Below are 17,961 nucleotides of genomic sequence, written 5' to 3' on the forward strand. Positions count from 1 at the left end.
CAAACAAATGCCAGGGTCACTGGTGCGCGCAAGGAGAGCGAATTATCCAGGGAAATTACCTGCATGGGTAAACAACAGAATAGATGTTCACTCGATTCAACCACGCCAAATGAACGAAGGTCAGGCTGCAGTACGACCAGTAAGAGAAGCAATAAAAACTATATTGGACTTTGGAATAAAACGAAGCGATGCGGCGCCAATCAAGGCGAGCGCCTGGTCCAATAGCGTCACAGCAGAAGACTGCATATGTGTGTATGTGTTTGTTTCAGGGGCCTCTACACACACACACACACACACACACACACACACACACACACACACACACACACACACACACACACACACACACACACACACACACACAGTATATACATGCTAAAAATATATAGAAACCATGATTGAAAAATAATTTCCCCAAGGGGATTAATAAAGAACACGTCCTCTTATTTCTTCTTCTTCTCATATCCCAGAGACCCTTCTTATTCTTCCTCTGTTGTGTAAATAAAAAGTAGCATATAGTTTTAATACATCCGCTCACCTCCCGAGCACTGCCAAGGTGCCCTTGAGCATGGCGCCACCCCTTATATAAGATGCTCATTAGGGCGCACCAAGAAGGAGCTGCCTGACATAACCTTGCTTTAAGGAAGGAAAAGGTGCCAGACAGGAAATTCCTCCAATGAGAAAGCTTTTTGAAAGCCTACACTTTGAGAAACAGTGTCAGATCAATGTGTTGAATGGTTATCTATAACTGGTAGGACCTGGTGGAACCACATGCAAAGGTCTCATGTATGGTGGTGCTCCAGAAGAGAGACGGTTGTAAATCTGATTACAGTCACCAAAGGACTAAATCGCTCATTCAATCTGTGATCAGGATCAACAAAATGATAAACATTGAGGCACAAGAACTCATTTTGACGAATGATGAAATGAATGCACAGGGGCAGGAATCTTGATAGAAACGGGGTTAGGGTTTGGTTAGCATGACTTGAAATATGGAGCGGAGAGGAGTGTCTTCATTTAAGCTGACATAATTTTCAGAACTCAGCCAGGTTTCAGTCAGACTAATTTTTTTTACATGACCTAAGATCATTAATGAAAATGTTTTAGATACACTTTAAAAAAATGTAGTTTAAGGTTCTTAACCCTGTTTGTTCTCCAACTATTGCACCTTTTTGACATTTTGACAGACAGGCTTGAGTAAGAGAAACTCTGCAATCCAGAAATATCTTGTTCTTCTTGTCGGCATGGGTGGGGCTTGTATGACCTAACTTAAGTCGGTCTAGCGTCATAGCAACCGTAGAACACATTGGCCTGACTTGACAGAGATAATACAAGTCTGGCTTGACTAACTACAGACATGATTATGAAGCGTCTGGCTGCGCCTAAAAACAAAACAATAACATGTTTTTCAGGAGACTATTGCAACATAAGATGAAAGACGGGTTACAGTTACACTTACGGTTGATCAAAACTCAACTTTATTAATATGACTTGACTTGACATGGGATCCCACCAGCTTCTACTAGATGAAGATAATCGTTCAACACATTGATCCCAGACTGTTTGTTTGTCATAGGCTTTTAAAAAGCTTTCTCATTGGAGGAATTTCTTGTCTGCAATCTTGAAATGCGTTAAAGCAAAGTTGTGGGAGGACTTCATGCCATTCTGCTCATCTAAACGGAAGCACTCACAACTGCATCAACATGTAAGTAAACAAGGTATTCAGAGACTGCAACATCCCGCGACTTACCCTGACCTACCTTCAGGGTAGATCGGGGTACCCTGAAAGTAGTATGTGACAAGTGCATAGCTTTGACCTTTCAGGGTAGGTCAAAGCTATGCACGAGCTTTGACCATAGATCTTTCTCCCTCATCTAATCCGGTTCCTGAGTGAACAAAAGTTGAAATTTGACCTTGACCTAGCGTTCTCAAAGTCATCATTTCATTTTCATCCCCTTTGCCGCCTGGGTAATGTTTTTTCGTTTCATCTTTCTATCTGCAACGGTTGCAGAGATACTTGGTGGACTAACAAACAGACGAACGGACAAACGGTCAAACACATGAACGCTAACAATCGCAATGTAGTAATATCTCAATCTGTCTGCAGCTAAAACACAATTTTCACTATATTGTATTATTGAACATACAATGTCCCAATGTTGTAATTGGTCCATTTCATTATACACATAGAGTAATTCTCTAAAACAGGCATAATTGACATCATGTGGTGAGTGTTGACTGACACTTGGTAACTCTAACACAGACATATGGTTATTTTTACCCCTAACAGTGTCTGTATTATTCTTTTGGCATTTGACATTCTTTATGATTGTATGTGATTTGCAAAGAGCAGCCAATCTATTCATTCACAAGAGTTACCTTTTAACTACATTCTACTAACTTGGACTCAACCAGTCTGACATTTAGGGTAAGTTTATTTCAGGGAGTAAGAAAAAGACATCGAGTCAAAAAAGTGATCTGCTGGCTTAACAGAAAGTGTAGGAACAGGAATTTTCAGCTGCAAGAATCCTGTCTGGACTTTTTGTATCTGCCTCTACCTGCTGGAGTGTGATAATTCTGGACATTGGTTTTTGTAGTAATGTGTGTGTCATGTGCCTCAAGTCAGACCCATGTCTTTTGTGGGCAACTTCCTGGTACTGTTATTTTCCCTCCATTTTTCTACTATTTTCTGGACTCTATTTTGCCTGCTGAGCTCTGTCTAAATGAATCTCCTAAATAAAGGGAGAGACGCTGTGCTTATTCCTCTGACGTCAAGTGAGCTGATCTACAACTATCACTTCAGAATAGTAGTTAAATATGATTTTTCCGTTGGACTCCACACTACAGTCTGGGTGGTGAAGTAACTCCAGGACCCCAGCTTTTAGGTCAGGCGGGGCTGACTTGCTGAAGTTTAGTACTTCAGTAAGAAAATCAAGCATCAGTTCTCCTTCCTCATTCCCCTCAATGAAGCACTCTGTGATATCCGTTTGAGATGTCAGCAAGTAGCTCTGGTAGCTCCCTCCCTTGGAGTCCAGATACTGTTTGATTTCATCAATGAACACAGTGCTGACTTCTGGTTCACGAAACCTGTTGCCATAGGTCTTGTCCAGTTTTCCCCAACCACTATCACCTGGAATAGAGAAAACAACACTGAGGATTCATGGCCTGCTTCTCCGAATTTATTTATTTCAACTCGAAAGCACTTTGAGCATGAATGCATACATACTAAAAATGACCACGCAAATGTAAAATATGAATGACGTATACTCTTATGATAAAACAAGGCCCTTCATGAATTGTCCAGTAGAAGGCAGCAGAATCACTAATTGTCAATAATTGTGAAGTGCAGCAGAACTAAAAAACAATCGTTAATGAACATCTGGGGTGAAGTGTCCTGAAGATTTTGGATGATTTATTTTCCTCATGGTATGTAATGGTATGGTATTTTATGGTATTTCAACATTTGCTTCCGGTTAAAGCTCGTTGCAAGAATAAAATGTGTTTCTGGTGAAGTTCATCCAGCAACCTTCTGTGGGTTAAGTCTCTGTGTTATGATGAGACTGAACTCCTAATTGAAAGATATCAGACACCTGTTTAACTAAACATCAACAGTAAAGTTACCAGAAGGTAGAACATGTTGGGCTGGAGAATAGCACAGATTCTCTAATCATGGCATCGAAAGGATAGGTTTGAAGTACCAGCTCTATACAAGAAGGCCATTTGGCACACATGTACTGTTTACAGCATAAATACCCTACAGAAGATTGTTTTAATTATGTAAAACCATCCACGTACCAGCCAGCAGACTGATGAACAGTTTCCCATTCTTTTTGAGGAGACTCTGGAAGAAGCTGATGGTTGCTCCACGGTCCTTCACATAATACAGCATCTGTTGGTTTAACATAGATTAGGTGCTTAGAATTTAATGCTCGACATTGGTTCTGTTTGATTTGTGTGCCATGGAGTTCTGCAAAATAAAAAAGATGACTGTCATTTGTGACTATGAAAGGAACACCAACCTCGAACATGTGAATGAAGTCAAACTTCTTGGTCCTCTCTTTCTCTTTCCAGTCCTTCTCAAAGTCTTGGACTGTCATGTTGTTCCACTTCCATTTGATGTAATCTAATCCTGGAGTCTGAGACACCAACTCTGCATCAACAGACACAAAATAGAGTGATGGAATGTGTTTGTACTGTATCAATGTTTATTATCAAAGTCTGCTTTGCTACTCCATCATTGTGAGTATAAGTTGTAGCGGGTAAAACAAAATTTATGAGGATTTTCTAAAGACTCCTTGCAGATTAAGGAAATCTTCATGTTGTCTTTGTTGTTTTCAAGTCAAAGTTTTATGAACATTTAATTAATGACAGTGTGAGATCTGCTTGTTTCCACTAGCGGGCTGGTGTGGACTTGCTTATTGCCCCACAGTTCAGCCACATTATGTTAGAGTTTACTCCGTAAGCGAGAAGGTCGTGGCCCTGCACGTATGGGTTGAGGACTGGTGCCTAACTGTCCTTTCGCGGCCAAATGGGAGTGCGGAATACCCGGCCTTCTTGGAGTCCCTGTGAAGGGCACAGGGGGCTGGACAGACTCGGCAGGCCCAAAGGTGTTTTGAGGGTCTGTAGGGAATATCTAGTGGAGCCATCTGTCAGTGAGGTCTTTAATTACACCTTTAGGAAAGCTCTTCCCAGATCCTGCAGGAGACGTTGAGTCAGAATGGACCATGCTCTCTACCTCCTTGGAGCTGTGGTTGCAAGGTCTCCGGTACCTGTTGCATTGGCAGCCCCGTAAATGGTGGTGGACTCCGGACGTACGGGATGCTGCAAGCTGAAGAGTTTTATCGAGTCTTGTTAAATTGTGGGACATCGGAGGGAGCTGACAGGTACGGGCAGGCCAGGCGTATCGCTTCACAAATGGTCATGGAGCAAAAACTCAGATCTGGGAGGAGTTTGGAGAGTCCTTGGAGGAGGACTATTGGTCAGCCTCAGAGAAATTTTGGCAAACCGTCTGGGGCCTCAGGAGGGGAAAGTGGTGCACCGCCCAACACTGTATAAAGTGGAGGCGGGTAGCTCAATTCGACTGAGGTGGCCTCGTCCATCACCCTAGCTGAAGTCACCGAGGTGGTTGCCAAACTCCTCTGTGGCAGGGCACCTAGGGTGGTTGGGCACCTGGGGTGGATGACGTTCGCCTCGAGTACCCGAAGACTAAAAGAGAAAAAGGGATTGTCTAGGTTGACGCATCTCTGTAACATCGCGTTTGGGGACAATGCCTCTGGGTTGGCAGACCAAGGTAGTCGTCCCCCTTTTCAAAAATGGGGACTGGAGGGTGTTCTCCAACTACAGGTGGATCACACTCCTCAGCCTCCTGGGGAGAGTCGATTCCATGATACTGTAGAGGAGGAGGTCCATGGAGGCCTGACCCCAAAACTTATAGCAGTTGAAGAATCTGTTGTTTTTACAGCACAATTTCTTGTATATACAATGTATAAAGTAATATAGAGATACCACAGTGCACCTGAACTCTAGTAGAATCCATGTCTCAACTGGCCAAGTGTGCTTTTGCAGTAAAAGGATATCAGACTGGCAATCATAATGTTATAACTGATAAGAGTACTGTATACTCTATGTGTTTAATGATGTCTCTTTGTTTTAATGTTTATTCTTCAAAACTATCTAAGCTGCCACCTTGACCAGGAAAATACATCTTGTGTCTACTGTTCATGCTTAATATACCTGCAGCATAAAAATAAAGGATGAATAATACTGTAAAATAAAGGCAGTACCTTTGTATTTACTTAGCAGCTGGGGCACGGGCTCCACCACCTCATTGTCCACCATCACCTCTGGGTTCTTCAGAATGAGCGCTGACAACATCTCAAGGTCAAGCTCACCTACAGACACAAATACAGATTTAAAAAGTAGCAAAGTCTAAAATAGGACTAAAATGTAAGATTTGTCATCACTGAACCTATCCTGTTCAAAAGTAACGTCTGAACATTGAATCAACCAGCACAGCCTCAAATTCATCAAAAGTAATCTGTGCTGCAGAATTACCGCAGGTAATAACTAACAACCATTTATAATGTTCAGCTGGAATTATACATTCATATTTTAAGCAGATTGAACAGATAGCTAACCAATTCAAGAGATTTATTTCAGTGGTCAACTAGTCTAAATTAAGGTCTGCTACATGATGAAGTAACAAAATGTTTTATTTAGCGATGGAATGAAACCGATGTCATGGGGAGTATGATGTAGAAGTTTAGACTGCAGCCGGATGTAAATGATAAATTATTAACAACTTACAATTTTCATCATTTAAATTATAAATCAGTAAAGTATATTTTCATCTATGTTCAGGTGCCCAATAAATCAACCCACAATGTTGGACCTTTTGTAATGTAAAGCAAAGCAATAGCTTTAGCAAAGGTAGGTTTTTATTTAAACAGTTCCTCAATGTTCAACTCAACGTTCACGACTAAAAGTGTGAAATTGGTTGTTTTTATTAGATATTTTGTGTTCTTACCAGATCCACTTCCAATTCCAATGACATTGATTTGGGACTTTCCATTTATAGTGCTGAGGAACGAACAGAGAAATATGTTGAATTTCTTGCAGAATAAAGTTTGGAAATTCAAATTTCTAAGTTTGACAGCGAAACCCTTTTTAATTGATCTTTACTTGCCTTGCTTAAAATATAATGTAAATTTAATCTGATGCTGATTATTTCTTTTGTCATGGTACAATTCGGCCGGTATTTGGGAACGTTAACAGCACCCGCACTCATGAAAACCCAATATGCTATGTTTTAATTAATAGGGTGCCAATAAAATACTACAGGCTATTAGTTACAGTAAAAACATTGTATTATGAAACACTAGATGCTATTTGATGGTGATGGGAGAGATCAGACCAGATTACACATGGTGACTATGATGAAATAATTAAATGAGTAATGTTTTATATTCAAGTAAGTTAGGACAATTCTCTTCCATGCATGTTTCTGTTGCCGACCTCACACAGTCAACACATGGCAGGAAATAAAAATATAAATGTGCAGGACTGAAACAAAGCACTGAAGCAGCCATCGGTTGATTCAAACTTTATTCAGGCACATTTCGAGGTTTCTTGGGGACTGTCTGGCACCAACAAGCATTGAGCATCCACTTTTTATTCTCCATCCCTTGACCTGTGGCAATAAAGTCACCCTGGAGCAGCGACAAATCTCAGACATTTGTGGCACATTAATCACTGAGACAGAACATTGTGACTCAACCAACAATGAGAAGGAATCTCCAAGCGGTTGGTTTGACATCATTATATGTTCATCAATTCATTTTCCATACCCGCTTCTTCCGCTGCCATGAATCACACATTCACACCAATTGAGACTGGCCAATTCGCCTGAAGATGGATGGGAGGAAGTCGGAGACTCCGGAGTGAACCCACACAGACACGAGGAGAACGTGCAAACATGCATAGTGCGGAACTCAAACCCGGAACCGCCTCACTGCGCAGCAACGGCGCTACCCACTGTGCCACCGTGCAGTCTTGATGTCTTTAATGAAATGCAATTAAAATACACAAATTTCTCCATAGTAACACAGAATGTCTTTTGTAATTTTTCTATGAACCCTTTGACTGCCAGCCATGTGTAACGTCAATGAATGGAAAGATGCCATATGGCGTCTTTGGCATATGGCGTGAAAAAGAAACAAATCGAAGTTTAAACTTCAAAGTTTGGCATTTTAGTTAGGCACCAGTAAAAAAAAAGAAAATCATCAACGTATCAGAGAGAAAAAAACCAGCAAATTATAGCAAGAGTAAAAGATTACCTGGACATTATATCTTGTAGCGGATTGTTGATGAAGTCCTGCATAGCCTGAAAGTCATTGGAACACTCCAGAAAAAGCTGGTAGGCTTTCTGGTACCTGTCACCATCACTGAAAAGACTTTTAATTGGAAATGCCATGTCTGATTAACAGTCAAAAAGTATTTTTAAAACAATGAGAGAAATGAAAATATGAAAAATGTTTAGATTAGATGACTGGCTAAAAAAAAAGCAGAAACTGAATGTTTAAAAAGGAAAAATTCAACTGTTTAATTGCTGTAACAAAAACCACAAGTGAGCAAAAATGAAAACAAGTCGAACAGGAAGGATAATCCACAAACGAAGACAAATAGCAGGTTCCAGAGACAGGTGATCAAACATGAAGCAAATGTCTGGCAGGGAAGATGAAGAAAGATCATTTTAATATGGATATTATAATTAGGGAATACAATTAAGGTTTGTCTCAGCCTCCAGCCAAGGATGCGCCACGCCTTCTTGTTACCCTGAATGCACAACAACTGTGGGCAAAAACCAGAAAAGTGAGGGAAGATTAGAAAAGAAGCAAAAACCAAAACAACATCCCAAAAACATGTTCCACTGTATTTGTCTTACTTTCTCTTGTTTCTTTTTTTTTTTGGATTTATTTTTGCTAAATCACATCAATCCAAGAGTGTGGGTTGTGATGTAAATATTTGCAAATATTTGCAAATCATCTGAACTCCTCTTACCATGTTCGCGTGATCGGTCCTAAATTAAGCCATATCAGGCCATCTTCATCATCTTCATCTTCCACATTGTGGCCTGCACAGAAAGTTATATGATTGTCTATTAAACACGGATGTTCATTTGTCTGGAACTTTGGCTCAAAGGGCCTACAACTAACATAAAACTGAAGTAGGCCTGTTGACTTTTTTTTCCGTTAAAAAACATGTTTGCTTACAACACAAATTCTTTTATTTTATACTCCATCAATCAAGGATCGCTCTGACCTTTTAAGATTGGCAAGTACTCCAACATTGTTGGAGTACTTGCCATGATTGTGTTTCGTCTCCTGAAGTCATACTGCCACTCTGCCACTAGAGGTGTGTATATTCTCTCTTTCAGGACTGTCTCCTCATCTCTGTCAAGCAGATGATGGCGTAAGAGTACGGCATATCATCATTGTTAACAACACCAGATAGTATACAGTATTTATTTGAAACTCTACATCAATGAACTTTATTTACTTATTTTTTTTAATTGTCTTCATATTATTTCCATTTTTACACTCAGTCTGGATTCATTCCTTTAATTAAAATACAAAATAAATCTTATGACCAAACAGGGCAGCAACATAAATGCATTTCTTTTTGATTAAAACAAATTTAATTTAATTTAATGTTGTTTCATTGCAAAGTTGGGCACATGCAAAATGATGAAAATCAACTGAGAGTGAAGGGGCGGGGTCTCAGTGAAACACTCCATGTTATTCGTTCTTTTTCTGCTCGGAAGTTCAGGGATGTGGATTAAAAAAGCACAAAATATAAATGTTCAACTATCTGAAATCGGGACTCATAGGAAATATCATTAACCTAAAAAATAATTAGAGCAGTTGATTGCTTATTTTGTCATGATTAAAAAATTACCACCACCACCCCCCCCCCCGTTTATTAGAGGCTCACAGAGGAATTATTCAATAGCAAGACTTGATTCTTCTATAATGAATTGATCACAGCCTTTGATTGTATTAAGACTGGGAAAACTCATCACTGCAAAAAAAAAAGACTGATTTTAATTGATGACTCGTGGTTCTGCAAACATACAAGCTGGTTTTAATTGATTACAGTATTACAGAACATTTTATTAATTACTATTGGATGTTGATGATTTTTTGGGTTTATGGCTATAAGCTTTTATGCCCATAGCACAAAGATTATTTGCAGTTTTTGCATTGATGCTTAAATAGATTTTCATAAAAGGAAGTTACATTGATGGTGTTAAATTGATTGAATCGTGTTATTTCCTTTAAGCTTTCAACTTTGTCAAAAGTCCTGGTTTTGACAAACGTTTAAATTTTGATGTTGCTCTAGATAATGAAAGTAACACCTCGGTGTAAACTGTTGTCTTACTAAATGTTCCATTAAGAAGGATTTCTACTCATCATCTTTTGATAGTTTAAGTCATGTTTGAGAAACGTATCTTTGTTAAATTTGTCTAATTCTTCTCATTAGTTAATATTTCAAAATCTTCTCTGTTAATTGTTGATATTTCTTATGGTGTTGCCTTTCTTGGTGCACAATTACAAAATGATTTGCGAGACTTGTGAATACAACGTTCTCAAACATATTAATGTCATGACTGTATTTTCTATATCTTCATTTCTGTGCTTCACCAGGACGGTCCTTTGAGTTAATTTCAACATAACCATTTAAAGCTGAATGCTGTTACTTCAAATGAGCGTGAGAAAGGAGAGAATGAACAAAGAATATTGTTTCACTATATTGTTAATAATGAGTGAGTCAACATTGGAGGAGTACTTGCGTCACAAACATGAGGGACGAAAGAAACTTCAAACAAAAAGTGAAATTAATTCACATCACACAAGAGGAAATGTACTCTCACCAGATCGTCTGTGTTTTTACCATTTCCACTTCTGACTCCAATGTATTTTCAGGTGGGATTTTTGGTGTGTGTCACAGCATGCATATGTCATCTGTAAAGGGCTTTATTCTGCATTTCAACTCAGTGTACAAACATGTCATGTAATAAAATATTTATAAAAGGTCCCAGACATCCGAGGCAAATCCATCAGGCACATGTGTTGTAGGTTTAGTCAAAAGTAGTCAAACACAATGAAATTCTGTAATAAAAGGCTTTTAATCTTTTTTGCCAAGATGAAATTGACCTCTTTGCAGCTCATTGGAATTTAAAAGTTAAGTGTACCATCATATTTCCTTGTTTATATTCCATTCATTGTACATGCAGGGTTAAATTCCATACAGCACTGTAACTGCCACTCTAATTATCCTCAAGTGAAGAGAAGCAATCTGGAATGGAGCCCTACAGCAAATCTCCGTCTGAAAGAAAGAAGAGCAAGTAGGGCAAAATGTCTATAAGGGATAAATTTAAGAGATAGTTTTATTAGTTATAAGTGATTAATAATTTTCAGATTATTTATGTCAATATCACTGCAGCTTTGACATGTTTATAGATTCCTTCGACGGCACGACAAATTAAATGTCACACAATGGTAATCCATCTGTTTCAGATGTTTACTGTACATAATGTCTTGCAATGGGCGAATCAGCGATATGGGTGACGCCTCCTCTTCATAAGCATGTCTTATATAGTCTTATAATGTGAGTGAGGCAGAATCAGATTTAGAGAGAGCTCCTGTTGGTTTCTGAAGGTCTGCATTTCCAATTGTAAGGTAACATTTTCTGTCTCCATTAATCTATGCACTAAAATATGTTGGGTTTGTGTTAATATGTATTTAAAGTTTAAAATTTGGGGGAAAGACAAATATTGCCTAATTAAAATCAAATATTTCACGACCACCTAAATCAAAGCCTAAATCGAAGACCTGTGCCTTTATAGGATGGCTCTTCAAAATACTTTTTTTTGTTTTTGGATTTTTTTTACTGCTAATTAAAATGTTTTCACTTACCAGATCAAGCCACTATGGCAATTCCACTGCAGAGTCTGTTAAGTGATCATAAGAGGTACCAGAAATCCTCCCAGCTCTATGATGAGCGCTCCAGTGAGAACCAGTCGATGCAGGACTTCATCAACAATCTGCTCCCTGACATACTGGCGAGGTAATCCTCCACACTTTCCTGCACTGAAAAGGTGGTTACATATTGATTGAATTCACTAATCATTGACCCAAGTACGAGATACAGGTTTAACATGACATTATACTGTATAATGTAAGACCTGAGTAAATCAATTTATGCTAATTTTACATTAAAGCTCAAAGGTTTTGAAGATTTAAAAGTTTTTTTCTGTTCTCCATTCAGCACTGTCATTGGAAAGTCTCACCTGAATGTGATCAGTGTTGGAAGTGGGAGTGGTAAGAGCACTAACTCACCTGCTTTCTTCTTGTGTGAATTAATTCCATGAATAGTTTCTTTTCTCATTGCCTCCTGTTTTTGATTCATGTGTTGCTCCAATGCTGCTCCAGGTGTACAAGACCTCAATCTCCTCTCGATGCTGCATCTGAAGAACCCCGTGATGGAGGTACACAATGAGGTGGTGGAGCCCAACCCCACGCAGATACACTCATTCAAAGGTATAGCATTTATCAGCACACGATTACATTGTGTACAACAAGACATATGCTATATGAAGCTATAAGGCTCTAAAATACAATTTTTAATTCTTAATCTAGCACCAAAGAGAGGATTATGTGGCCTATGACACATTAATCTACCTCAAAAATCTGGATGAACATTAACATCTGTTATGTCACTGTTAACCTTCTTAGAACTTGATTTATGTTCTATATTTACCTGTTTGTTATTCACATTAAATCTGTAACAATAATGTTCAAACAGATCTCATTACTGTGTTCTGTGTCTGTCGTTCCAGATTTGGTTTCTCAGACTCCTGATTTGGATTACATCAACTTTAACTGGAACAGCATCTCTGCTGAAGAGTTTGAGGAGCAGTGGAAAGAGAACAAGATGACTAAGAAGTTTGACATAATTCACATGTTCCAGGTTGACGTTACCAATATAAAAACAGACTGCACTTTTGAATCATGCAGAACAGAAATGAAACCTGTTAGAACATCTGACTATCATCAAGTGAGCAGCTCATGATCTGTGGTCAAATCAACAGGTGCTGTATTTTGTGAAGGATCCTGAAGCCACCATCAGCTTCTTCCACAGTCTCCTCAACAAGAATGGGAAGCTGCTCATCAGTCTACTCCCTGGTGAGTGAATGCACAACATCTTACATTTAAATAGTTTTTTTTAATGCTGGATTGGTTATTTTGTTGACACCACATGCAAATGGCTGACATTTTCTGTTTGTTGGTGTGTTTCTTCAACGTGAACTGATGTAGTTTTTCACTCATTTTTCTTGGGCGACTTCCTTTTTCTTTTTTGCTGCAGAGCAAAAAAAAAAAAAAAGAAGAAGATATGTAGTTAACCACATTATGATAGCATGTAGCACTGATCTCACCGAGCCACTACCTGCAACCTTTATTTCATGACATCTGTTACAGATGGCAGCAGCTGGGGAAAGCTGTACGATATGTGTTCCAACCGCTTAATTTTGGCTAATCATGTGGATCTTACCATTGATGACGTGAAGAGCTACCTGGATTTAGAGGGACTGAGCTACGAGACCTACATTCTGCCTCGTCAAGTGGACATCACACAGTGTTTCATTGAAGGAGATGAGAATGGAGATTTAGTTCTTGATTTTCTCGTGCATGCCATACACTTCAGTAAATCTGTGTCATCTGAGCTAAAAACTGAGTTTATGGAGTTTTTGCGTACCGAATGCTGCGATGAGGCCAATGGCAAAGTTCTGTATAACAGTGACTTTGAAATGATTGTAATAGATAAGCTGAAGTAAAAACAGCTGAAATGAAGTATTGTATTTACGCGTGACTACTGTTCAGGATTTGTTCTTAACCTGACCTAGAAAAAATACAATTTCCAATAAAATGTCAAAATATGGCCAGTGTTTGCATTTACACTGTTTGTTTTACACCTATCCTGCTTTATGTGCTTTCAATTTCCCCTTGGGAACTAATAACGTTTTTTTTGCATTGAAAATTGTGGAAACATATTCTGTGGCATTGTGATAAGCTGGCATGTCATGTGGGGTGTATCCCACCTATTGCCCATAAACAGCTGGGATAGGCTTCAGCATAACCTGTGACCCGTAGGTCAGATAAGCGACTGGGTATGAGATGATTGCCATCATCTTGTCTACAATAAAATGGATGGAATAATATACAACCACTTCGTACAAGGAGATAGAAAAAAAGAACAAACTGAATAGGTCTTCAACACCATTCCTTTGGCCGAGTCCACTGACGTGAAAAATTAGATGGAGACAAAATATGTTGAGACGTGACAGTGAAATATTTGTATCATCCATTGGAGTTCTGTGTGATAGTTTGTATAGAAGCAATGGTCAAGGACTTTATAAAACAACCTGCATTCGAGGGACATTTACATGTTGTTGTGGGTAGTTTACTCCATCTGGGGGAAGCAAGAATGTTAAAAACGTAAGTAGTCTTTCTGTAGCCAGGAGACGGAGATATGTTCTTTGTTCTTTTTGGGGACTTCAGCGTTCACATGAGCAATGACAGTGAGACCTGGAGAGGGGTGATGTGGATGAACGGCCTTCCCGATTGCAAACAAGTGGTTTTCTCTTACTGAACTTCTGTGCCAGTCACAGTTTGTTCATAACGAACACCTTGTTCAACCACAGGGATGTCCATAAGTGCACATGGCACCAGGTCACCCTAGGCCCAAGGTCAATAATTCTATTGTAGTATCGTCAGACGTCCAATCATGTGTCTTGGACACTCGGGTGAAGACAAGGGTAGAGCTGTCTATCGATGACCACCTGGTGGTGATATGGATCAGGAGCCCAGACAGACTTGACAGGTCCAAATGTGTTTTGAGGTTCTATTACGAACGTCTGGTGAACCCTCAGTCAATGAGGTCTTTAACTCGCATCCCACAGAAGGTTGGGGACATTGAATCAAAGTGAACCGTGCTTTTCACCTCCATTGTTGAAGCAGCTGCTCGGATCTGAGGTCACAAGGTCCCGGGTGGCTCTTGCGGTGGCAGCCTCATTCCAGGTGGTGGACACTGGAAGTAAGAGAGGCTGTCAAGCTGAAGGAGATTCATCAAGTCTTGTTGGGACTCTGGAGGCAGCTGACCGTTACAGGCAGGCCAGGCGTCCCTCGGCCTGAGTGGTCATGGAGGCAAACCTCGGGTCTGGGAGGAGCTCAGGTAGGACATGGAGGACGATCAGTCGGCCTTAAAGAAATTTTGACAACCATCCGGTGCCTCAGAAGGGGGAAAGTGATGTACCATCAACACTGTTTATAGTAGGGGCAGGGAGCTGCTGACTTGGAGTGAGGATATTGTCAAGCTGTAGAAAGAAGACTGAGGATCTCCTCTATCCCTCTACCATTTCTCCCATGAGGGAAGGAGAGGCTGGAGGTGCAGAGATTGTCCTAGTAGTCTGTTACATTGCATGACATTCGGAGATAGTACCTGTAATTTGGAAGACCAAGGTGGTGGACATCCTGTTCTAGGAGGAGGACTGGAGAGTGTGCTCCAACTTTAAGGATATTACACTTTTCACCATCCCAGGCAATGTCGATTCCAAAGTACTAGAGAGGAGCATTAAATTGAAATCAAACCTCAGATACAGAGTACCTCAGAGTACACTAGACAAACTCTACACTCTTATTTTATTGATATCTTGTGGGGAGTGGATCCGGGGCCCTTTATGATTGAAACCGCAGCTTGGTTCCCATTTCCAGCAGTAACTCAGACCTGTTCCAGGTGCATGTTGGACTTTGGTAGGGCTGCCCTTTATCCTTGGTTCTGTTCATAATATTTATGGAATTTCTAGGCACAGCAAGGTGTCGGAGGGAGTTCAGTGTGAGGACCACAGGATTTCATCTCATCTTTTTGCAGATGATGTTTTTCTGTTGATCTCATCAAACCTGGACCTCCAGTGTGCATTGGGGCGGTCTGCAGCTGAGTGTCACGCAAGTGGAATGAGGATCAGCACCTCCAAATCTGAGGCCATGGTTCATGAATGGAAAAAAGTTCTTTGCCCACAACCAGTCAAGGCGGATGACCGCCCTCCAGAGTCTGGGTCCTGCCCAGAGTTTCTTCCTCAACGCTGCTGTTTAAGTCCAAACCCGGAGTCTCAAATACCAAATCTGCATCAACAAGCACAAAACAGGGCAACAATTGTCAAACTTTACTGTGCTTATCATCTTTTTTAATTTTAGAGACACAAACATCTTTTTGACTACCACAGCTGTAAAATGTAATCATTGGAATTAAAATACAGTTTATCTATAAAGTATCCTTCAACAGCCATTTAAACAAATGATATATCACGAATATGTGTAGCCTATAAAGACACGTGTGATAGATGAGTGTGTCAATCAAAAGCTGTACCTTTGTAGTCATGGATCTGCTGAGGGTTGGGCTCCACCACCTCATTGTCCACTGACATTAGTGGATACTTCAAACGGAGCATGGAGAGGATCCTGATATCAATCTCACCTACAGTTAACAACACAGGTTTTAAAAAAAACTTTTAAATGTTCCCTATGAAATCATTCTTGCTATTTTATAAGGCATAAAAGCAATATGCAAATAAAAGTGGTGACATTTTGAGCATAGGGACTCCATGTGTGTAAACCAGTGTGTTCTTACCGGACCCGCTTCCAACACCAATGATGTTCAGGTGGGACTTTCCATTTAAATTGCTGATAGGACAACAGAAAAGGTTCGTTTTAAATGTTCAGTCGAGTCTGGAAGTTCACATTTTTTAAACGCTGAGGTTTTGCTGTGACGTTTTCTTTCACAAACATTTTTAGCAAAACTTTTAGATACTTTTTTCACATCTGATAGATCTCTCTCCTTTATTCAGGTATGGTGTTATTCCAACGTTCAGCCGTATGACAATACCCCTCACATGAAGTTGAGTGTGATACATTACCTAGCCATAATATCTGGCAGCTGGTTGTCGATGAAGTCATACGTGTTCTGGTAGCAGGTGGTGCGCTCCTTGAACAGTGATAAGGCTTTCAGATACCTGTTACTATCACCGATCAGGCTCCTCAGTGAAGATGTCATGTCTGGTTATCTGGTATGGAAATCAAACACACACACACACACACACACACACACACACACACACACACACACACACACACACACACACACACACACACACACACACACACACACACACACACACACACAGTGTTTGTATCAGTAGGAAATAAACTTATACCTGTTTAAAGTAAAGTGGGATTTCCAGCACCGAAAGTTTGACTCCCTGATTAATTAATGGTACATAAAAACACTGGAGCTTCCAGCTTCATTTAGACTGCACTTGAACCCACTGTAGTTCACATCTGTTCATTAGAATTCAAAGGAGCCGAAAGAACCAGGAAATTATCACACACAGAGAATGTAGTGATTTTTCCTGCTTTACTGGATTGTGGTTCACCTGTAAATCCATCACACCTCCTGTCAGGACTTGAGTTCACTCTGTTCTTCTACTCACACTAATGTTTCACTCATTAACACATCCAATCATTTCAGAATCCTCGTCAAGCTTCCTGCGTTCAATCAGCTCTTTCTTGTCACCTGTGTCGCTTGACCGACTGCTCCTCATCATCCAATCAGCTTCCACACTACTTATATCCTGCAATCAATTTTTTGATCTAGTTTATTTAAATGGTATATAAAGTTTTATTCATCCTCCAACATAGTTGAAATGCAATTTATCATTTCAATAATATGAACAATATAATTTTATCAAAGAAAGGCAAACAGTTTTCAAAATAATATGTTCAGCTACATTTGCTTCGGCCCAAACAAAACTGATAAGTAGGACCTATAACATTTAGAAAACACATGTTAAACATCAGTGTCATACCTATAGATAGTTTAAAACAAGGTTTACTTACATGCAGAAAGGGAAGCTAAGACAGTTCCTGGTGAAATCACTCTGGTATAAAATGATTTCACAGTGTCATCAACAGAAAAACAGGGCAGGACCTATGAGGAATTGATCCTGTGCACAGGCACTTTCAAGATCCACCCTTTTCATGACACAGTTCAAGTGATAGCTGTAAATAATGCCATGCGACATTCCAGTATGAAAAAAAAACAACCTGACAATAAAAGCAAGAATTGTTGAATTTAACCATTAAATGTCATTGGATTATCCCTGGAAGGGTAAGGAAGATTGTAAAAAGTCAGTAGTGTGGAAATTCACTGGTTGAAGATTGCAGAAACGGATAGTATACAAATTATAATAAGGGATTAATAGTATAAATAGTATAGGTTACCGTAATAAGGGAGTTTAAGTTGCTCTGATAGTGTCAGTTTGTAATTATTACCTGTAATGATAGCTTA

The 17,961-nt window shown here is 39.7% G+C and overlaps 2 protein-coding genes across 2 annotated transcripts; one reads left to right on the forward strand and one right to left on the reverse strand.

The window, feature by feature from the left end:
* Positions 1 to 1,692: 1,692 nt before the first annotated feature.
* LOC137605831 (histamine N-methyltransferase-like) lies at positions 1,693 to 13,396 on the forward strand. The gene is made up of 7 exons (XM_068330668.1): positions 1,693 to 1,705; positions 11,481 to 11,628; positions 11,830 to 11,882; positions 11,994 to 12,101; positions 12,401 to 12,531; positions 12,653 to 12,746; positions 13,041 to 13,396. Exons 2-7 carry the CDS (start codon positions 11,492 to 11,494, stop codon positions 13,394 to 13,396), a joined length of 879 nt encoding a protein of 292 aa, XP_068186769.1. The 5' UTR covers positions 1,693 to 1,705; positions 11,481 to 11,491.
* On the reverse strand, positions 2,772 to 16,668 carry LOC137606396 (histamine N-methyltransferase-like). Its single transcript, XM_068331644.1, has 6 exons — positions 16,532 to 16,668; positions 16,246 to 16,298; positions 15,985 to 16,092; positions 4,020 to 4,150; positions 3,796 to 3,889; positions 2,772 to 3,130 (listed from the first exon to the last, which is right to left on the reverse strand). The coding sequence occupies exons 1-6, from the start codon at positions 16,666 to 16,668 to the stop codon at positions 2,772 to 2,774; spliced, it is 882 nt and encodes a 293-aa protein (XP_068187745.1).
* Positions 16,669 to 17,961: the final 1,293 nt, after the last annotated feature.

This window comes from Antennarius striatus, chromosome 13, assembly GCF_040054535.1.
Source record: "Antennarius striatus isolate MH-2024 chromosome 13, ASM4005453v1, whole genome shotgun sequence".
Classification (NCBI taxonomy): Eukaryota; Metazoa; Chordata; class Actinopteri; order Lophiiformes; family Antennariidae; genus Antennarius; species Antennarius striatus.

Bases quoted from the DNA above. Each gene is read 5' to 3' on its own strand.
- LOC137606396 (XM_068331644.1), bottom strand. From the start codon at position 16,668: ATGACATCTTCACTGAGGAGCCTGATCGGTGATAGTAACAGGTATCTG. The intron at 16,093-16,245 runs GTAAGAACACAC...TGTTAACTGTAG, and splicing joins TGGTGTTGGAAGCGGGTCCG to GTGAGATTGATATCAGGATC. The intron at 3,890-4,019 runs GTTGGTGTTCCT...TTAAACCAACAG, and splicing joins ACTTCATTCACATGTTCGAG to ATGCTGTATTATGTGAAGGA.
- LOC137605831 (XM_068330668.1), top strand. From the start codon at position 11,492: ATGGCAATTCCACTGCAGAGTCTGTTAAGTGATCATAAGAGGTACCAG. The intron at 11,629-11,829 runs GTAATCCTCCAC...TTCTCCATTCAG, and splicing joins CTCCCTGACATACTGGCGAG to CACTGTCATTGGAAAGTCTC. The intron at 12,102-12,400 runs GTATAGCATTTA...CTGTCGTTCCAG, and splicing joins GCAGATACACTCATTCAAAG to ATTTGGTTTCTCAGACTCCT.